Source organism: Arvicola amphibius, chromosome 7 (genome assembly GCF_903992535.2).
Source record: "Arvicola amphibius chromosome 7, mArvAmp1.2, whole genome shotgun sequence".
Taxonomy (NCBI): Eukaryota; Metazoa; Chordata; class Mammalia; order Rodentia; family Cricetidae; genus Arvicola; species Arvicola amphibius.
Window position 1 is genome coordinate 79,851,839 of NC_052053.1, and position 15,805 is coordinate 79,867,643.

A 15,805-nucleotide genomic window follows, 5' to 3' on the forward strand; every position below is an offset into this window, starting at 1 on the left:
CTTGCAAGGCCTGTACTGGGGTGGTGGCTTCCATGGCAGGATGCCAGTCGGGCTTCTTAAAGCTACAGAGTGGCTGGTGGCTGGAAGAACCCTGAAAGGCCAGTTCCTTTTGCATGAGTTTCTTGCTTTCCCTGGGCAGCAAGGATGCATAAAGCAAGAACACGGCCACCGTCACCCATGAGAATTAAAAATCCTGATGCAGCAGGGTAGCAGTTCCAGAGAACCTAATGCACAGACCTCGGGGCACACACTGTGCACTGAGGAGTTTCACAACCACCCTGGTGATTCCAGTGTGAATCCAGACTCTGGGATTGCCATCTGTGCTGTCTGAAGATCAGAGGGCAACTGGGTCATTTGGGGTACAGGTGACATGCAGGGCCTGATCTGGGAGTCAGGCTCCTGCGGATCCTAGCTGCTGGCCCTGGGGCTGTGCTGGGCTAGGCAGGGGTCAGTGCAAAGCCCGGGTAAGTTGCTCTCCTGCATTCAGGATCCTCCTCACTCATCAGAGGCTTAGCTGAGATAACAGGACTACAATGCCGGGTCAGTCTCCAGCACTCGGAAAATGTTTGAAGGACGCTGGCAGGACCTGCGATTTTTTTTTTCTGGATGCCTCCTGTGAGGGAGGGACAGGTTCTGCTCCCTTGCTTAAAAGCTATGAGGACTTCCCTGCAGACCCAGCACTAATCCCAACCATGCAAGGTTCTTCAGCAGATGGTCCCAGCCTGCCCCTGCGGCTTCAGCTTCTCTATTTCTCGTGAGCCTCATACCCTGCCCCAGCACAAACCACACACTAAAGCGCATTACAAGTCCTTTTGGTGCCAGGTTTGGTATGTCTCTTCCTGGGCCACTTTTCCAATTCTTTTTCTCTGGCTGGTTAGCTTTTCTCCCTCCTGGGGAGGTTGGCACAGGTATGCCTCGCCCTTTGCTCCGTTAAGACAGTGAGAAGGGCACCATCTGTACCCTGCAAACAAACTTTCACTGGGCATTGAATCGACTGGCCCCTGATTTTAGCCTTCCCAGTCTCTAGGACTGTGAGGAATACATTTCTGCTGTTCACAAGCCATCCAGCTTGTGGTATTTTGTTATAGCAACCTGAATAAACAAAGACAAGGGCATTGTGCTGAGTGAAATTAGCCAGCGAAATAAGGAGATGGAATCTATAATGCTACCTATAACGAAGAACCTGGATCAGGCAAAGCCACTGGGACAAAGCAAACCAGTAGAAAGCAAGGGGTGACTGAGGAAAAGTTACCATTTTTAAGGGGCACAGAGCTTCAGTCGGGGCTGCTGGAAGGATTCTGGAGGTGGACAGTGGGGATGGTTGTAAGATACTCTTGGTGCACCTAATGCCGCTAAACTGTACGTTTGAAGCAGTTAAGTTACCATCCCAGGAAGACACTTTATTAGACATCTAAACTTTAAGAACACTCCTCACCTGTAGCCCTCATGAGAAGACAGTTTGCAAAAAAGCAAACCTCCAAGGCTTGAGGCATGCCCTTTTCATTTTTTTTTTTTTTTTTTTTTTGGTTTTTCGAGACAGGGTTTCTCTGTAGCTTTTTAAAAGCCTGTCCTGGAACTAGCTCTTGTAGACCAGGCTGGCCTCGAACTCACAGAGATCCGCCTGCCTCTGCCTCCCGAGTGCTGGGATTAAAGGCATGCGCCACCACCGCCCGGCTCCTTTTCATTTTTTTAGAGGCTTAAAAATGTGATTCAGACCCCAGAAAGCAAAATTGTGTGGCTGACCAGAGATGCAAAGAATGCCAAACATTTACAGTTGGATTTTTCGGTGGATGTGATGTAGGCGAAAGTGCCAAGAGAGAGAAATAGCTCAACACCCAATGTCAGAATACACTCTGCAAGAGAAGCAATTGCCTAAGTCAAAGAACTTAGAAGCACGGTTGAGTTTGCCTCCATGTCTTCCTGTAAAAGATGGCAGCACATTGGAATCTGGTAACAGCCGTATCCTCACTACCTAAAGGTTAGGTTAGAAGGACTCAATGGGTGGTGGAATTCAAGACTTTTCTTTCCCTCCTTAAAGGTGTTTCCCAACCTAATTAGATAGGACACTTCTAGAAGCAATCATCTCTGCCTATGGTGTTCCGGGCTGAAAGTTTGCTTCCCTCCAAATTCCTGTGTCGAAATCTTCACTAATCTTCAATGCAATGGAATTTGGGGGTAGTACTTAGGGCTAGATGAGGTCATGAGGGCGGGGCCCTTCTCTGATGGTGTTAGTGCCGTTATAAGAGGAAATACCAGAGAGCTTCCCTTCTTCGCCATATGAGCACCATACACCCACCACCACGGCCACCACCACCAATCCCAGTCCAATATACACTGTGCCCACTATACTGTGACTTTCCTCTGTCTCCAGGCTTTCCCAACCAGCAGTCAATTCCTCCATTGACAGTGCTACCCTAGGGCCAAAGCTGAGGGCAGGGCAGGGCTTCCTGTACCCACCCTGTAAACCTTCCTGCTTTCCTGGTGCCTGGTAGCACCTGCCAGCCCCTCTTCACTTCTCTTTGGGACTTACAGGGTGGCTAAGCAGCCTGTCCCCAGTCTTGGGAACACAGCAGCTCTTCAGTCCCTTCTGATGTCATAGCCAAGGAGATAATGGTTCTTGCTGGAACAGGGTCCTTCCTGCCCCAGTGGGAGAATATGTGTTTGTACAAGAGAGCTTTGTGTGTAAAGGACCCAGAATTTGCCATTTTCAAAAGTTCATTTCTTAGCCACAAATAATGCCACTGTCACAGTAGCACTTCCTGTTTTTCACAAATTAGTCATAGTAAAAACAGAAGGAAGCAAGAGGCTGGCAGTTACCGAATCTGGCTGCGGGAGAATGCTGAGTTCTGCATGGTGGAGGGCAGCAGAGGCCCGAAGAAGGCACCGGGTGCCAGCTTCCTTCTGCACCCGCTTCTGGCCCGGCGCCTCAGGCTCAGTCTGCTCGGCCTGTTTCCTGCCTGCCCTTTGCTCCCTGCCCTCTCTCTTTTCCTAGCTCTCTACGGCTTCCATGGCAGTCATCCCCAAATGTTGTTTCATTATATCCCTTATTTGCTCAAGATCCTTCAGTGGCCTTTGTGATGAACACAGAGTAAAGTCTAAAGACTCAGCCAGCCCTTCCTCCAGGGATTCTGGCCACGCCTGCTCAGACTAGCCTCGCAGGGCCAGGTTAGGGTGAACATCACACAGAACTGAAGCCGTTACCAAACTGTTCAGTAACCACATATTATACAATTAAGTTTTAAAAAGTCAAAGTTCATACAAAATGCTCCACGGTGACTCTAAAACAAAATTTTAACTGTGGACAGAGGTGTCTCTGCATTGCATGTCTGTTCCCTCCACTGACCCTCCTGCTGGGCTAGCCTGGACTTCCTTCTCAGATGGTACAAGCTCTTCGCAGACCTCCCCCGTCCCATGCCTCTGCTCACACAGATCTTACTGTCTCTTGGCTCCATTCATTTTATAAACCTTCTTGCCATTCTCTCCTCTCTGGGTTTTTAGTTCATGTTGTCATTTGAGAGCTTTCATACTCTTTTAGAAGTAGAAGGGGGGTGGGGGTGTAGCTCAGTAGCAGGCTAGATGATTAGCCTGCTCGAAGCCCTGGGCTTGATTCCCTATATAAAAAGGAAGGAAGGAAGGAAAGAAGAAAGGAAGGAAGGAAGGAAGGAAGGAAGGAAGAAAGAAAGAAAGAAAGAAAGAAAGAAAGAAAGAAAGAAAGAAAGAGGCTAGGAATAGCAGATGTCAGGGCTGGTGTGGGCACACGATGCCCGGGATTTGATTCTCACTACATGTAGACCGTGTCTAGTGGTGCACACACATAATCCAAGCACTGGGGAGATGAGGCAGGAGGAGCAGAAACTCAAGGTCATCCTTTGCTACCTGGTGAATTTGAGGCCAGTAGGGCTACACGGGGTCTTATCTCAAAATAACAAACAATACCAGATGCATGCTCCCTGAGCCAGGCTTGTCCCGGCCTCCCTGTATTGAAGTCACTCCCTGGGCTCTGTCTCCCAGACCACAAGGAGACCTCTCATGTCCTGCTTCAGTTCCTGACAGCACTCACCACCATCAGATATGCATTCTGATTCCTCTCTAGCTGCCACCCATCTCTCCGACTGGGATCTGAGCTTCAGGAGACTGGCTTTTCATCTGTGTGTTCGAGGCCACGTTCCAGAGTCTACAACAGAGCCTGGGGTGTGACACAGACTCAGGAAAACTATTGTCAAGTTGAATTTCTTCAAGCCAGTTCTTAGGTACAATCTCCATCTAGGAAAGGCAAACGGAGGACTGGTGAGATAGCTCAGTAGGTAATGGCACTGTTACCAAGACTGGCAACCGAGTTCAATCCCAGGATTTCACATGGTGGAAGGGGAGACTCTGACCTCTACACAGGCCCCCCCCCCAGCACATGCGCGCGCGCACACACACACACACACGCACACACACACACACACCCACACACACACACACTCACAAATATGTACAATAAACAATCAAGTGTAATTAAACTAGTTTGAAAATAAAGTTTCTGGGGAGCATCAAATGATTTCTGTGTGTAAAGGTATGTGATTACTTAGGCTGTCAAAGGAAGAAATTTTATTTGTGCTATATTTCAAGACAGGGTCTCACTATGTAGCTGTTAACTAGTCTTACTTCACTACGTAGAACAGGCTGACCTTGAAATCCCAGAGATCACCTTGCTCCTATTTCATGCGTGCTGCTATTAAAGAAGTGTGCCACCACATCCAGCCTCAGTTGGATTTGGTTGGGTGTAAAGATAGGAAAATTGACGCTGTAGACACTTGTGGCCAGTTAAGTGTAACCGTTCCCTTTTAATTTTTGTTTTCTTTCTTCCATGCGTGCGTGCATGCGTGCGTGCGTGCATGCGTGTGTGTGTGTGTTCATATGTGGGGCAGGGGTACAAAGGATAGCCCCTGGAGTGTCATTCCTCAGGTGCCATTCACCTAATTCAGGAAGACAAGGTCTCTCAGCTGACTGTGGTGAATCATTTGTAATCCCAGCACTTGGAAAGCAGAGGCAAGTGGATCTCCGTAAGTTTAAGGTCAGCCTGGTCCACGTAGTGGACTTTTGAGTTCTAGACCAGCGAGGGCTACACAGTGAGACCCAGTCTCAAAAAGCAAGAGCAAAGGAAAGACAGGGTCTCTCATTGGTTTAGAACTCACCAGTCAGGCAAAACTGGCTGTCCAGCTAGCTCAGGGATCAGTCACTCTGCCTCTGCCTCACCAGGGCTGGGATTACAGGCACATGCCACACCCAGCTTTATATGTGAGTGCTGGAGATCCAAACTCAGGCGTCCCTGCTTGCCTAGTAAGTACTCTACCCGTCAAACCATCTTCCAAGCCCCTTATTTTGTTTTTTCCCCCAATAGCTCTGTTGAAATATAACTCTCACACCATACAATTCACACATTGACGGCTTGGGGGTTTTCACAGTTACAACTTGCAACTGTCGATCTGGGCTGAACCAAAATTTTCTTTAGTCTATGTAGCCAAAGAAAATGCAAATTCAGGGGATGGCTTGGTTGGGTAAAGTATCTGCTGCGTAGGCGTAAGGACTGGGTTTAAATGCCCAGAAATCATATAAAAAAAAGAACAAAAAAAGAACAGCAACCCAGGGCAGAAATGTGCCCTTGTTAACGTGGTGTAGAGAAGCAGAAACAGGAATTTCTGTTCAGCCAGACTAGGCAGTCAGTGGACTTCAGGTTCTAGAAGACCTTGCCTCAAAAAATAAGATTGAGAGAGATCAGGGAAGCTATCCAGTGTTGACCTCTGGCCTCTACACACACACACACACACACACTCTCTCTCTCACACACACACACACACTCACACACACTCTCTCTCTCTCTCACACACACACACACACACACACACACACACACACACACACACACACACTCACACACACGGGGGGGGGAGGGAGAGAGATATCTTAAAGAAGTAGCAAGACAAAGCCAAGTACTCCCAGGCATACAAAGAGGGAAACCAAGGAAAATAAGGGAAGGCGAGCACAGGGATGACACCAGCAGAGCAGGTCAGCCCCCAGCTCCTCTGGCTGTCTCTGGGTGGGTAAAAGGTTGGCCACAAGGAAGGAGTTACTACCTGCCTTTGAGTGGAAAGAAGGGGCAAGTATCACATCTTTGCCAACCTCTGTCCTGCCTTGGACAAACAGAAGCTCTCCCTGCACCCCCTGCTCTCTGCATCTTGTCTTCAGCACAATAATCTCTCACATTTGTGAGAGACTTGTGGTTTCTTTCACTTCCCAGGTAAAAAGTAAAAAGATAACTTTGTGTCATAAACATAACAGAGAACATGGAGTGAGCTATACGCCATGCTATACACACACACACACATCACACACACACACACACACATTTAGAGTCTTGTCATTTAGTTATTTCAGGTGTTTGCAGTAAGTGCCATCATATCCCCAGTCTATTGAAGAAGAAACCGAGGCTGCCAAAAACTACGAAGAAATTGTTACTATGAACACACAGCTGGGAAGCTGAGAGCTGGGACTTGAGCCAGTTCCCATCCAGCATAAAAATGATAGGAAGTCATGGGAAGGAGCCATTAGGAAGAGGAAGAACTCAAGAAGATAAGCAGCCTAAGCCCGAGCCAGAGAGAGGAGAAAAGTGTAAAGGAATGACCATAGTATAGGGCTAAGAGAGAGTTGAGGGAAGAAGTAGAAGGAGCAGCAGAGAGAGGGTGATGGAGAGAAGGGGCGCATTTGATGAGCACAGAAAATTATTCCCTAGACTTGGCCTCCAGGAAGCCTCAGCTAAGCTTAGCAGGAGAATCTCCATCAGGCTTCCTCAACAATGGCACCATCCTGACCATGCACCCAGGTCATTCTATTTTGTAGGATGCTCAGCAGTGTCCCTAGCTCTGCCCACTAGATGTCAGGAGCATCCTTCCCCCAGTTATGAGAAGTAAATCTGCCCATCAGTGGGGCATCATTGTGACCACTTGAAATGCCAGCACTGGGGAGGCTGAGGTAGGAGGACTTTCGAGCCTGGCTTGGGCTCTGAAACCCTGCCTCCATCACAGACACACACACACACACACACACACACACACACACACACACATGTTCCCTTGGGGAATAGCAGTGCTCTGGATGGGCTGAACTTTCCTGCTTCACAGAGTGGTGGGTTGAAACCAGGTGAGGGAATGAGAAAAGAGGGAAAGAAAAACAGAAGGCTTGGACAGATGAGCAGAAGAACGTGGTTGGAACTGGAGGGAAAAGTACCACCAAGGGAGACAGTTGCTGTCTTAAAACTTTTGTGTATTTCTCAAGTATCTGAGATTATGGCCTAAGACAGATGAAAGGATATGGGAGACAGTGAGAGTTCACAGATGCAGGAAGGAAAGGAGATATAAATGGATGGAGAGAGACAGACAAAACAGACAGACAGACAACAGACTGTGAATTCCTGGAATAGATAACATGGAACTGGGATCCTGACCACAAATTCAGAGCTCAGGCTTTGAAACCAGTAGCTACTCCTACTCCAGGGACCAACGAGAGAGGCCTGGGGTGGAAGATGTAGGAGGCTGTGCATATTTGGCAGTGGCAAGTCGAGAGAGTTCCCATCTGTTGGCTTCTATTTTCCAAGCCAAGCATGTGGCATGGTCATCCCCAGAGCTGGGCTGGAGCCTGGGGAGGAGGAAGAAAGAGGCAGGGAGGAAAGGGGGGGCGCAGCAAGGAAAGCCAAGAGGAGAAGGGCGAGATGGCTAGGTGGTGCTTATAGCCACTTGCAGTCTGGAGCTGGGGATTTAAGATGAGGCCAGCCTGTGCTGTGTAAGGATTTTCTCCAGCATCTTCATATGTTCAGGGGGAACGGCATTGAGCACATGGCCGAAGTCCCCTGGTAGCCTGAAGTAGTTCTCCAACACTGAGTGGGTCTTCTTTGGCCAAAACAATACCTGAGTACCTGATAGGTAAAGAAGCAGGAGCCCATAGCATCTTGTCATCCCTAGGACCAGAAAAAAAAATCTGCCAGGTACCCTGAATCCCCACCACCTACTCTCTGAAGGTCGTCACTCGTGCTGTACCCCACTAAGATGGAACTGGAGACTGTTAGCTTTCTACGGTTGGACTCCCCTGTTCCTCTGCAAGTCAAACCTGCCTCCCAGCCAATGGCAGTGCTAGAATTGGGATTTGTAGTGTCCTCCAAAGCCAGTGTGTTGAAGATTTGATCCCAGACTGACCGTGGAAGAAGATGGTAGAAGCTTTAAATGGTGGGCCTGGGGGAGGGGTCTTTAGACCACCGGGCATGTGCCCTCCAAGGACTGTGGAGACTCTGATGCCTTCCATGGAACCCTGCCTTGTGTCTCTGCCATGAAGCAAATGGCTTTGCTCTTCCACAGGTCACCACTATGTTTTGTTGGCTCATCACAGGGTCAAAAGTCACAGGGCCGAATGACCATGGGCAGATGAAGGGAGGAGAAGGGAGGCAAGAAGGGAGAGAAAGAAAACAAATCCCTTATGCTCTTCCAGCTCCCTGGTCCACACCCTGATCTGACTCAGTAGACCTAGGCAAAGACCTGCATTTGCATTTCTTAGTCTCCCCACCTGGTCCCCCCCCCCACCCCCGGCTCCTGCTGGTGATGCTGGTCTGAAGCCATCCTCCTTAACCAAGTGCCCTTTAGCAAAGGCAGCACATGAGAAGTGCCCCAGTAAAGTTTGAACCCAGGCCCCTTGAGCTAGGTTAAATTAGCAGGTTCAGTCCCTGCTCATTTATGCCTGAGGGACTGCCATACTGCACACCTTGACAAAGAGTTTTGAAGGTAAGAGATAAAGCATGTCATGCCCAAGGCCTTGGGCAGGCACCCTGTGACAGAAAGCAGGGCTGTGGCTCTTGCCCCCATCCTAAAGCACATCCATAGCTCATGACTGCTTGGATTCAAGACAAGCATCAACTTGGCCTCAAGAGTCCTGAGGAGGTTACAGAATTGGTTACCTTCCCACACTTTCTTCCTCCTCTTCTGAACCTCCAGGCCCTGAAATAGGACTCAACACCTACCAAGGCACAGCCGGTGATGACATTTCTAAGCGTAGGAGAGCTGATCACTTTCAAATTTGATATTATTTTAAGTACATTATCTTTAAAATCTGGGTCAGGATGAAAAGTGAACTTGTGCTCATAGGATGTTACCGTTGGAAGGAAGCTTTAAAACCATCTAATTTTCTCTTCAAAGTAAGGAAACAGAGGCCCAGAGAGGGGCAGCAACTTGCAGAAGGAAGCACAGCAATTTAAATGACAAGTGTGGTTCTGATAGCACGGAACACTGATGGGAAGTCAGGTGACCTGCTTTCCAGCACTAACGCGCTGGTGAGTTTTCAGGTCAACTTGACACAGGCTAACTTCCTCCAAGAGAAGGGAACCCCAACTGAGAATGTGCCTCCATAAGATCAGGCGGTAGGCAAGCCTGTAGTGTTAACAAAAGTTTCATTCCTGCCTGATCCCACAGCTGTTCAGTCCCAAAGAAACACACAGAGGTTTATATTAATTATAAACTGCTTGACCTATTGCTCAGGCTTATTACTAATTACCTCTTACAACTTAAATTAACCCATAATTCTTGTCTATGTTTAGCCACATGGCTTGGTACCTTACTCAGTGAGGCAGTCTCATCTCACTTTCCCTGTGTCTGGCTGGTGACTGCATCTCTGCCTTTCCTCTTCCCAGAATTCTCCTGGTCTGATTGCCCTGTTATACTTGCTACCTGGCTATTGGCCAATCAGTGTTTTATTAAGCCAATACAAGTGACAAATCTTTACAGTGTACAAGAGCATTATCCCATAGTACTGTAGGACATTTTCTTAATTAGCGATTGATGTGGGAGAGCCCAGCCCATTGTGGTAGGGTCATCCTTTGACTGGTGGTTCTAGGTTCCATAAGAGAGTAGGCTGAGCAAGCCATGGGGAGCAAACCAGTAAACATCACTCTTCCATGAGATCTGTTTCAGCTCCTGCCTCCTGGTTCCTGCTCTGCTTGAGTTCCTGTCCTGACTTCCTCCAATGAAGGGCTATGATGAAGAAGTGTTAAGTCAAACAAAAGCTGTCTTTTCCACGTTACTTTTGGTCATGGTGTTTTCTCAGAGCAATAGAAATTCTAACTAGACACATGGGTCTGTGAGAAGCTCCAGAACTTGTAAGTACGCTGGATTCTCAAATTGAGACAATTAATCTATTTCCATAGAAAAACAGATCAATATCAGGATCTTCAAAAATAAGGGATTTTCAGGATGGTGGGTGCTGTAGATAGGCTTTTGGGTCCTTTGCACACTAAGCTCATGGTTTACACACTAAAACCTGAGCTATACCCTCCAGATCCTCAGGAACTGTTTTCACAGTGAAGGGCATTCATAAAAACAATGGCCCCATACCATGTCACTTCCCTTCTTAGTTTGTTTTTCTTGCTGGTGGGTCAGAAACCTGGCCAGTTTCTTTGCCCCAATTCTTCTGTACACTTCCTGCTTCAAGCTGGCCCCTTCCTTTTCCTCTTTGACTTCTTTCCCTCTCCTTTAACACTTTATCCCCAAGTCGGAAAGAGCTTGCCCTGGGCCGGGGCCAGAGCGCACATCTGTGACTTTAACTGATTCGGATAAATAGGCTAAAGGCAGGTCTATGTTTATGCCTTGCTTTTGTTTTTCTCTCTCAGCTATTCAGTTACCCAGTGTTTATGGAAGCTAACAACTGCCAGGCACTTAGGAAACGCTTCTGTTCTTCCAGGCTTTCAGACAGCTCCTTTCAGCAAGCAAGCTCTGGGTGCCCATGCTCTGAGGATTGTGTTCTGCAGGCCTCTGAGCCCTGCTCTTAGGGGGGGGTCCAGGCTCGATTCTGAGAAATGACTGGTTTCTGGGTAGATACAAGCACCTGCAGCAGGGGCCAGGATATGGGAACTGGTGAAAGCCTTGTTCCACACAAGCCTGTAGAAGTCAATCACTGACTGGGTGGTAGGGGGTGGGGGGTGTGGGGGGTGTGGGAGTCTTTTTAAACTGGTGATTAGTAGAACCAGTATTAGAAATTGTTACATAAAAATAAATTATATTAAAAACAGTGGTCATAGACACAACTTACCCTTTTCCAATTATTTTCTTTTGTGTGTGTGTGTGTGTGTGTGTGTAAGCATTCATGTGTGTTTGCATGTTTAAATGTAATGTGTGGCCGGGCGGTGGTGGCGCACGCCTTTAATCCCAGCACTCGGGAGGCAGAGGCAGGCGGATCTCTGTGAGTTCGAGGCCAGCCTGGTCTACAAGAGCTAGTTCCAGGACAGGCTCTAAAAAAGCTGCAGAGAAACCCTGTCTCGAAAAACCAAAAAAAGAAAAAAAAAACAAAAAAACAAAAAAAAAATGTAATGTGTGTGTGTGCATGTGTTGGGGGGCCAGAAGTCTCTCAACTTTTCACTTGTTGAGACAAGATCTCTTCTAGAGCTCACTCATTTGGGTAGTCTGGTTAGCCAGTTTAGCACAGGGAATCCCTGTCTCAGCCTCCAAAGCCTGGGGTGGGATGGGGGTACAGGAGGGGTGCCACATCCGCCCCAATTACACTGGTGCTGAGATACAAACTCCAGTCATCCTCATGCTACATGCAAGCTCTTTACCCACTGAGCCATCTTTTACTGTGAAACACCCTCTAGTCCACGGTTCTCAACAGTGCATTTTGGTCACGATTCAACCGGTTACACATGCACTGCGACGCGAGAGGACTAAAAAGCCCACCTGTCTCAGCAAATTCCATTATCTGCTTGCATCAGCATTCGAGGCCCCCGTTATTTCTGTGAGCTGTGTCATTATCCCCAGAGGTCACAAGTGGGATTTTTTTTGGGATGGGGCTTGGCGCACGGGGGTAGGGAGGGGGACCTCAGATGCGAAAGTTGTTTCCTTGCAAAGCAGGGTGAAGCTTCTGTATGGTGGACACGGAGATGGGAGTTTGGGATTGGGGAAGCGGGTAGTAGTGGGGGCTCTAGATTCCACAAACAGAAGATGGGCTTTGGGGAAAGGCGGGACCATGGCAAGCTTCGGGAAGGGATAGGCCAGCGGAGCAGACCACTGAAGCAAAGTTGGAAGAATCTTCCATAGTGAAGGAACAACACAACAAAAATCTCGAGTGTCAGTGCTGATCAGGCTATCCCAGCCGCTGTTTTCCCCCTCCCTATCTGCATGATCTCCATCCTCCCCACTTTTCTTTCTCTTTCTCCCACACTATAAATAATTACAAGTCTTTGTTCCTTGCCTTGGGAATAGCTTCCCCAGCTGTTGCTGTGTTCCTGAACTGAATAAAGCTTCTCTTGGAATCTACAAAAGAAATTGATTGAGCCGTGTGCATGTTTTTAAAGTGGCTCAACTCCATCGATTGCAAAATAAATAACATGGAGTCTATCTAATAGCCTTTCATCCCCATATGTGCAGATGCGCTGGCAGACACACGGTTAGAATGGCTCTTCCCTGTCACTGCCTGCACTGTGGCAGAGTGAGAGGAGCAAGCATAGGCCGGAGGCAGAATGATGTTCTCAGACCCTCTTCCTCTTCTTCCCTCTGCGGGCTCCAGGAAGCAGCATTTCCCAGCCATGCCTCTTGGAAGAGCTACAGGCATGGGTGGACTAGTTTCTTAGCAATAATCACTGTTTTCTTGGCATTATGGGAAGCAGTTCTAGAAGGCAGAACTGCCGAGGAGTGACATCTGCTCGGAGAAGATGCTGAGGAGAAAAGCAAGCAGTACATATGGTCTCCTTTCAGGGCCAAAGGAGCTGGAGGCGGATTTCTCATGGATGTTGGCTCATGAGGGGGAAAATGGCTGAAGTTTCTCTCAACTGGCCACTAAAGTCAACTGACAGGGATTTAGACCACCCTGAAGTATCTACAGGAGCAGGTGTCATTCCTTAGAGCACAGAAAACACCAACATTTTTTGTCCTTCATGGTGACACCCAGATGGCCAAATGACATTAAGACCTCGTCTAGAGCAGTCATGGTGCGAAATGTTACTACAGGCCTGGGGAGATTCGAAACTGCTCCAGAGAGTCACACGCTCCCAGAGGGTTCCCAGCCCCATGGCCACCCCTGCCTCTAGGATCCTGTTTCTATTTGGGCTGTTGTTGCTAGTTTTGATTTTGTTTTGTGGTAAAATAGAAACAAAAATAATTTTTTTCACTTTCAAAGTATTGAGTTCAGGAGCATTAAATGTATGGACAATGTTATGTGGCCCTCACCACTATCTAGTTCAGGAATTTTCATCACTCCTAATGGAAACCCCACGTCTGTTAAGCAACATTGTGGCTCCCTACTCTCCCAGTCCTTGGGACCCCTGCTTATCTGTTTTCTGTCCTATGGATTTGCCTATTCTGGACATTGTATGTAAATGAATAATAGTACAGTATGTGGCCTCTCATGACCAACTTCTTTCCATAAGTATCAAGCTAGCATGTCTGTGTATGCGTTTGTGTGTATAAGTGCATGTGTGTGTGTGCATGTGTGTGTGTATCAATGTCCATGTGCCACAGCATGTGTGAGGACCAGAGGACAACATTTGAGAGTTGGTGTTTCTCTTTCTGGGAGATCAAATGCAGGATCTTGGGGAGTCAAACGTAAGTCATCAGGCCTGTACAGCAAGGGCTTTCACCCACTGAACCATCATGTTGTAGCATACCTTGGTCTTTTTTTTTTTTTTTTTGCATGGCTCTTTTCAGTTTATTGCATGAAGGAGTTACACTAGTCCAAGTTAAAAGCAGACCCCAAATGGTTACATTATACAAGCTGTGAGGTTTTTAAACTTGTGACAAGGGACAGGAGGGAAATTCTACTCATTGCAAGGAAATCCTCACTTACGCTTCAGAGTCACAAGCACTTAAAACCCATGAACCTTCAGCTGATCGTCCTTAGCCAGTCCAATCTCTATTAGGAACTGGCATATGTTCTTGCGCTGGTCACCCTGTAGCTGAATTACTTCTCCATATTCTGGATGCTCAATTACAGTACCATTGCAGGCAAATTTCTTCTTAAACGCCTTCACTAGTTTCTTTTTATCGTAATCATCAGCGATCCCTTGGACTGTGGTAAGGGTCTTCCTGCCGTTTCTCTGCTGAATTCTTATATGGATATAATCCTCAGTGCCAACAGGAAGCAGGTCATCACCCTTACTTGCATCAGTGAAGGGGTCGAAAGAGTTGAGGTTCTCAATAGCGGACATACGATACGATTCCTTTTCCTCGGTGGAAACGGCCTGCGGAAGGCGGCTGCGGGAGAAGGCGGGTGGGGGGGGGGACGGAGCGTCGGGAAGCGAGGGGGCTCGAGGGGGAGGCAGCTGAGTCCTCGGCGGCGGCTCAGTGACTGGGGCCTACCTTGGTCTTTTATTCTCTTTTGTATCTGAGTAATTTCATTGCGTGGGTCCATCACATTTCGGTTATCTTCTGGTTCCTTTTTGTCCATTATGCTTGGTCCCCTTCCTCTATTTCTACAATGATTTCCGCTTCTTCATGTGAGCAAGAGTTTACAGTATGCTGCGAAGGTGAAATGATATACACCCCAGAAAGCCACCCAAAGCACTCAGCAATAGTGCTCAACAATGTTAGGATTATATGAATTCCTCATGACCTCTCCTTTTCTGTTCTATTATCTTATTTGCTTTACAACATACCTTACATGTAGCCAGGACTTGACAGCCCCAGAGAGAAGATGACTAGACCTTTCAGAACAATGTTAAACTTCATCCTCCCCATTGGTTCCCCATCAGGGGGGTTCAATGGTTCCCAATATACTGCCACAGAAGGGGGCTCTTAGTCTACATCTTTAGGAAACAATCTGGTGCCCAGTGGCTCTTCTTTTTCTCATATGCAGGTGTGACTGTTCCTCAAATGTGTGCCGTTGGTATAAGGACTAATAAAAGACACTTGGTATTGGGCTGGAGAGATTGCTCAGTGGTTAATAGCACTGCCTACTCCTTCATATTGGAGAAGATGAGCAGCCACTAGTGTACAGCAACAATGGTAAGAAACCCAAACCAGTCAGTGCAGATGGAAATGGGTCTATTAGTAGGAGTTTAGTGAATCTATGGTGAGTTTGATACAAACCCAAGTTCTAGGTGAGGCAATGGGGTCATGAATAAGCATCAGGTGACTTTTATCCTGCACACTATGTAGCATGGAAGACCAGGTATGGGTCAGTATGTTGGTGGACAATGTGTCTGTGTGAGACCCACTACCAACTCCATCCTGGAGCGAATAAATGAAATCAACACGAGCCGGAGTCATCAGGAAAGGCGTCAGGGAAGAATCTGGAGGGATAAACTAGGTTGGAAAAGGGCCTGGGGCTCTAGGTAAGGCAGAGACTGAAATGAAGACGGAGTGCAGGGTTCTAAAGTTGGTTGGCCTGAAGTACAGTGTCTCATTTGGAATGTAATTTCCACATCCAGTAGGTCAAAAGACAGACAACGCTGGAAGGAGCTCAACGGGAAGGCAAAATCCGCTGTACTGATCAATCGAAGAGGTTGAATGAAGCCTGTAACAGGAAACTCGGCCTAGGTGAAGCAGGAGACTACCACCACGGATGAGTGTAGGGGGCAAAGACAGTTCCATTTCACGTTGCGGTCATTACAGGAACTCCACCAGGGAACAGGCCCTGCACTGCCTCTTATGACATGATGTCTTTGCCCTGTGTCTTCTGACACAGACATGCACATTTGCATTGCTCAGACGGGCGATGGACCTTGGCCCCATTGCCAGAAACTCCTGCATTAGTTCCAGGTTCTGGAAAGGGCGTATGCCCTCTGGGAGTAGATAAATGG

General features: G+C 47.8%; 1 protein-coding gene across 1 annotated transcript; it reads right to left on the minus strand.

Moving 5' to 3' along the window:
* Window positions 1-13,822: 13,822 nt before the first annotated feature.
* LOC119819599 (eukaryotic translation initiation factor 1-like) lies at window positions 13,823-14,212 on the minus strand. The gene has a single exon (XM_038337864.1). It carries the CDS (start codon window positions 14,210-14,212, stop codon window positions 13,871-13,873), a length of 342 nt encoding a protein of 113 aa, XP_038193792.1. The 3' UTR covers window positions 13,823-13,870.
* Between the last annotated feature and the right edge of the window lie 1,593 nt (window positions 14,213-15,805).

Bases quoted from the DNA above. Each gene is read 5' to 3' on its own strand.
- LOC119819599 (XM_038337864.1), bottom strand. From the start codon at position 14,212: ATGTCCGCTATTGAGAACCTCAACTCTTTCGACCCCTTCACTGATGCA.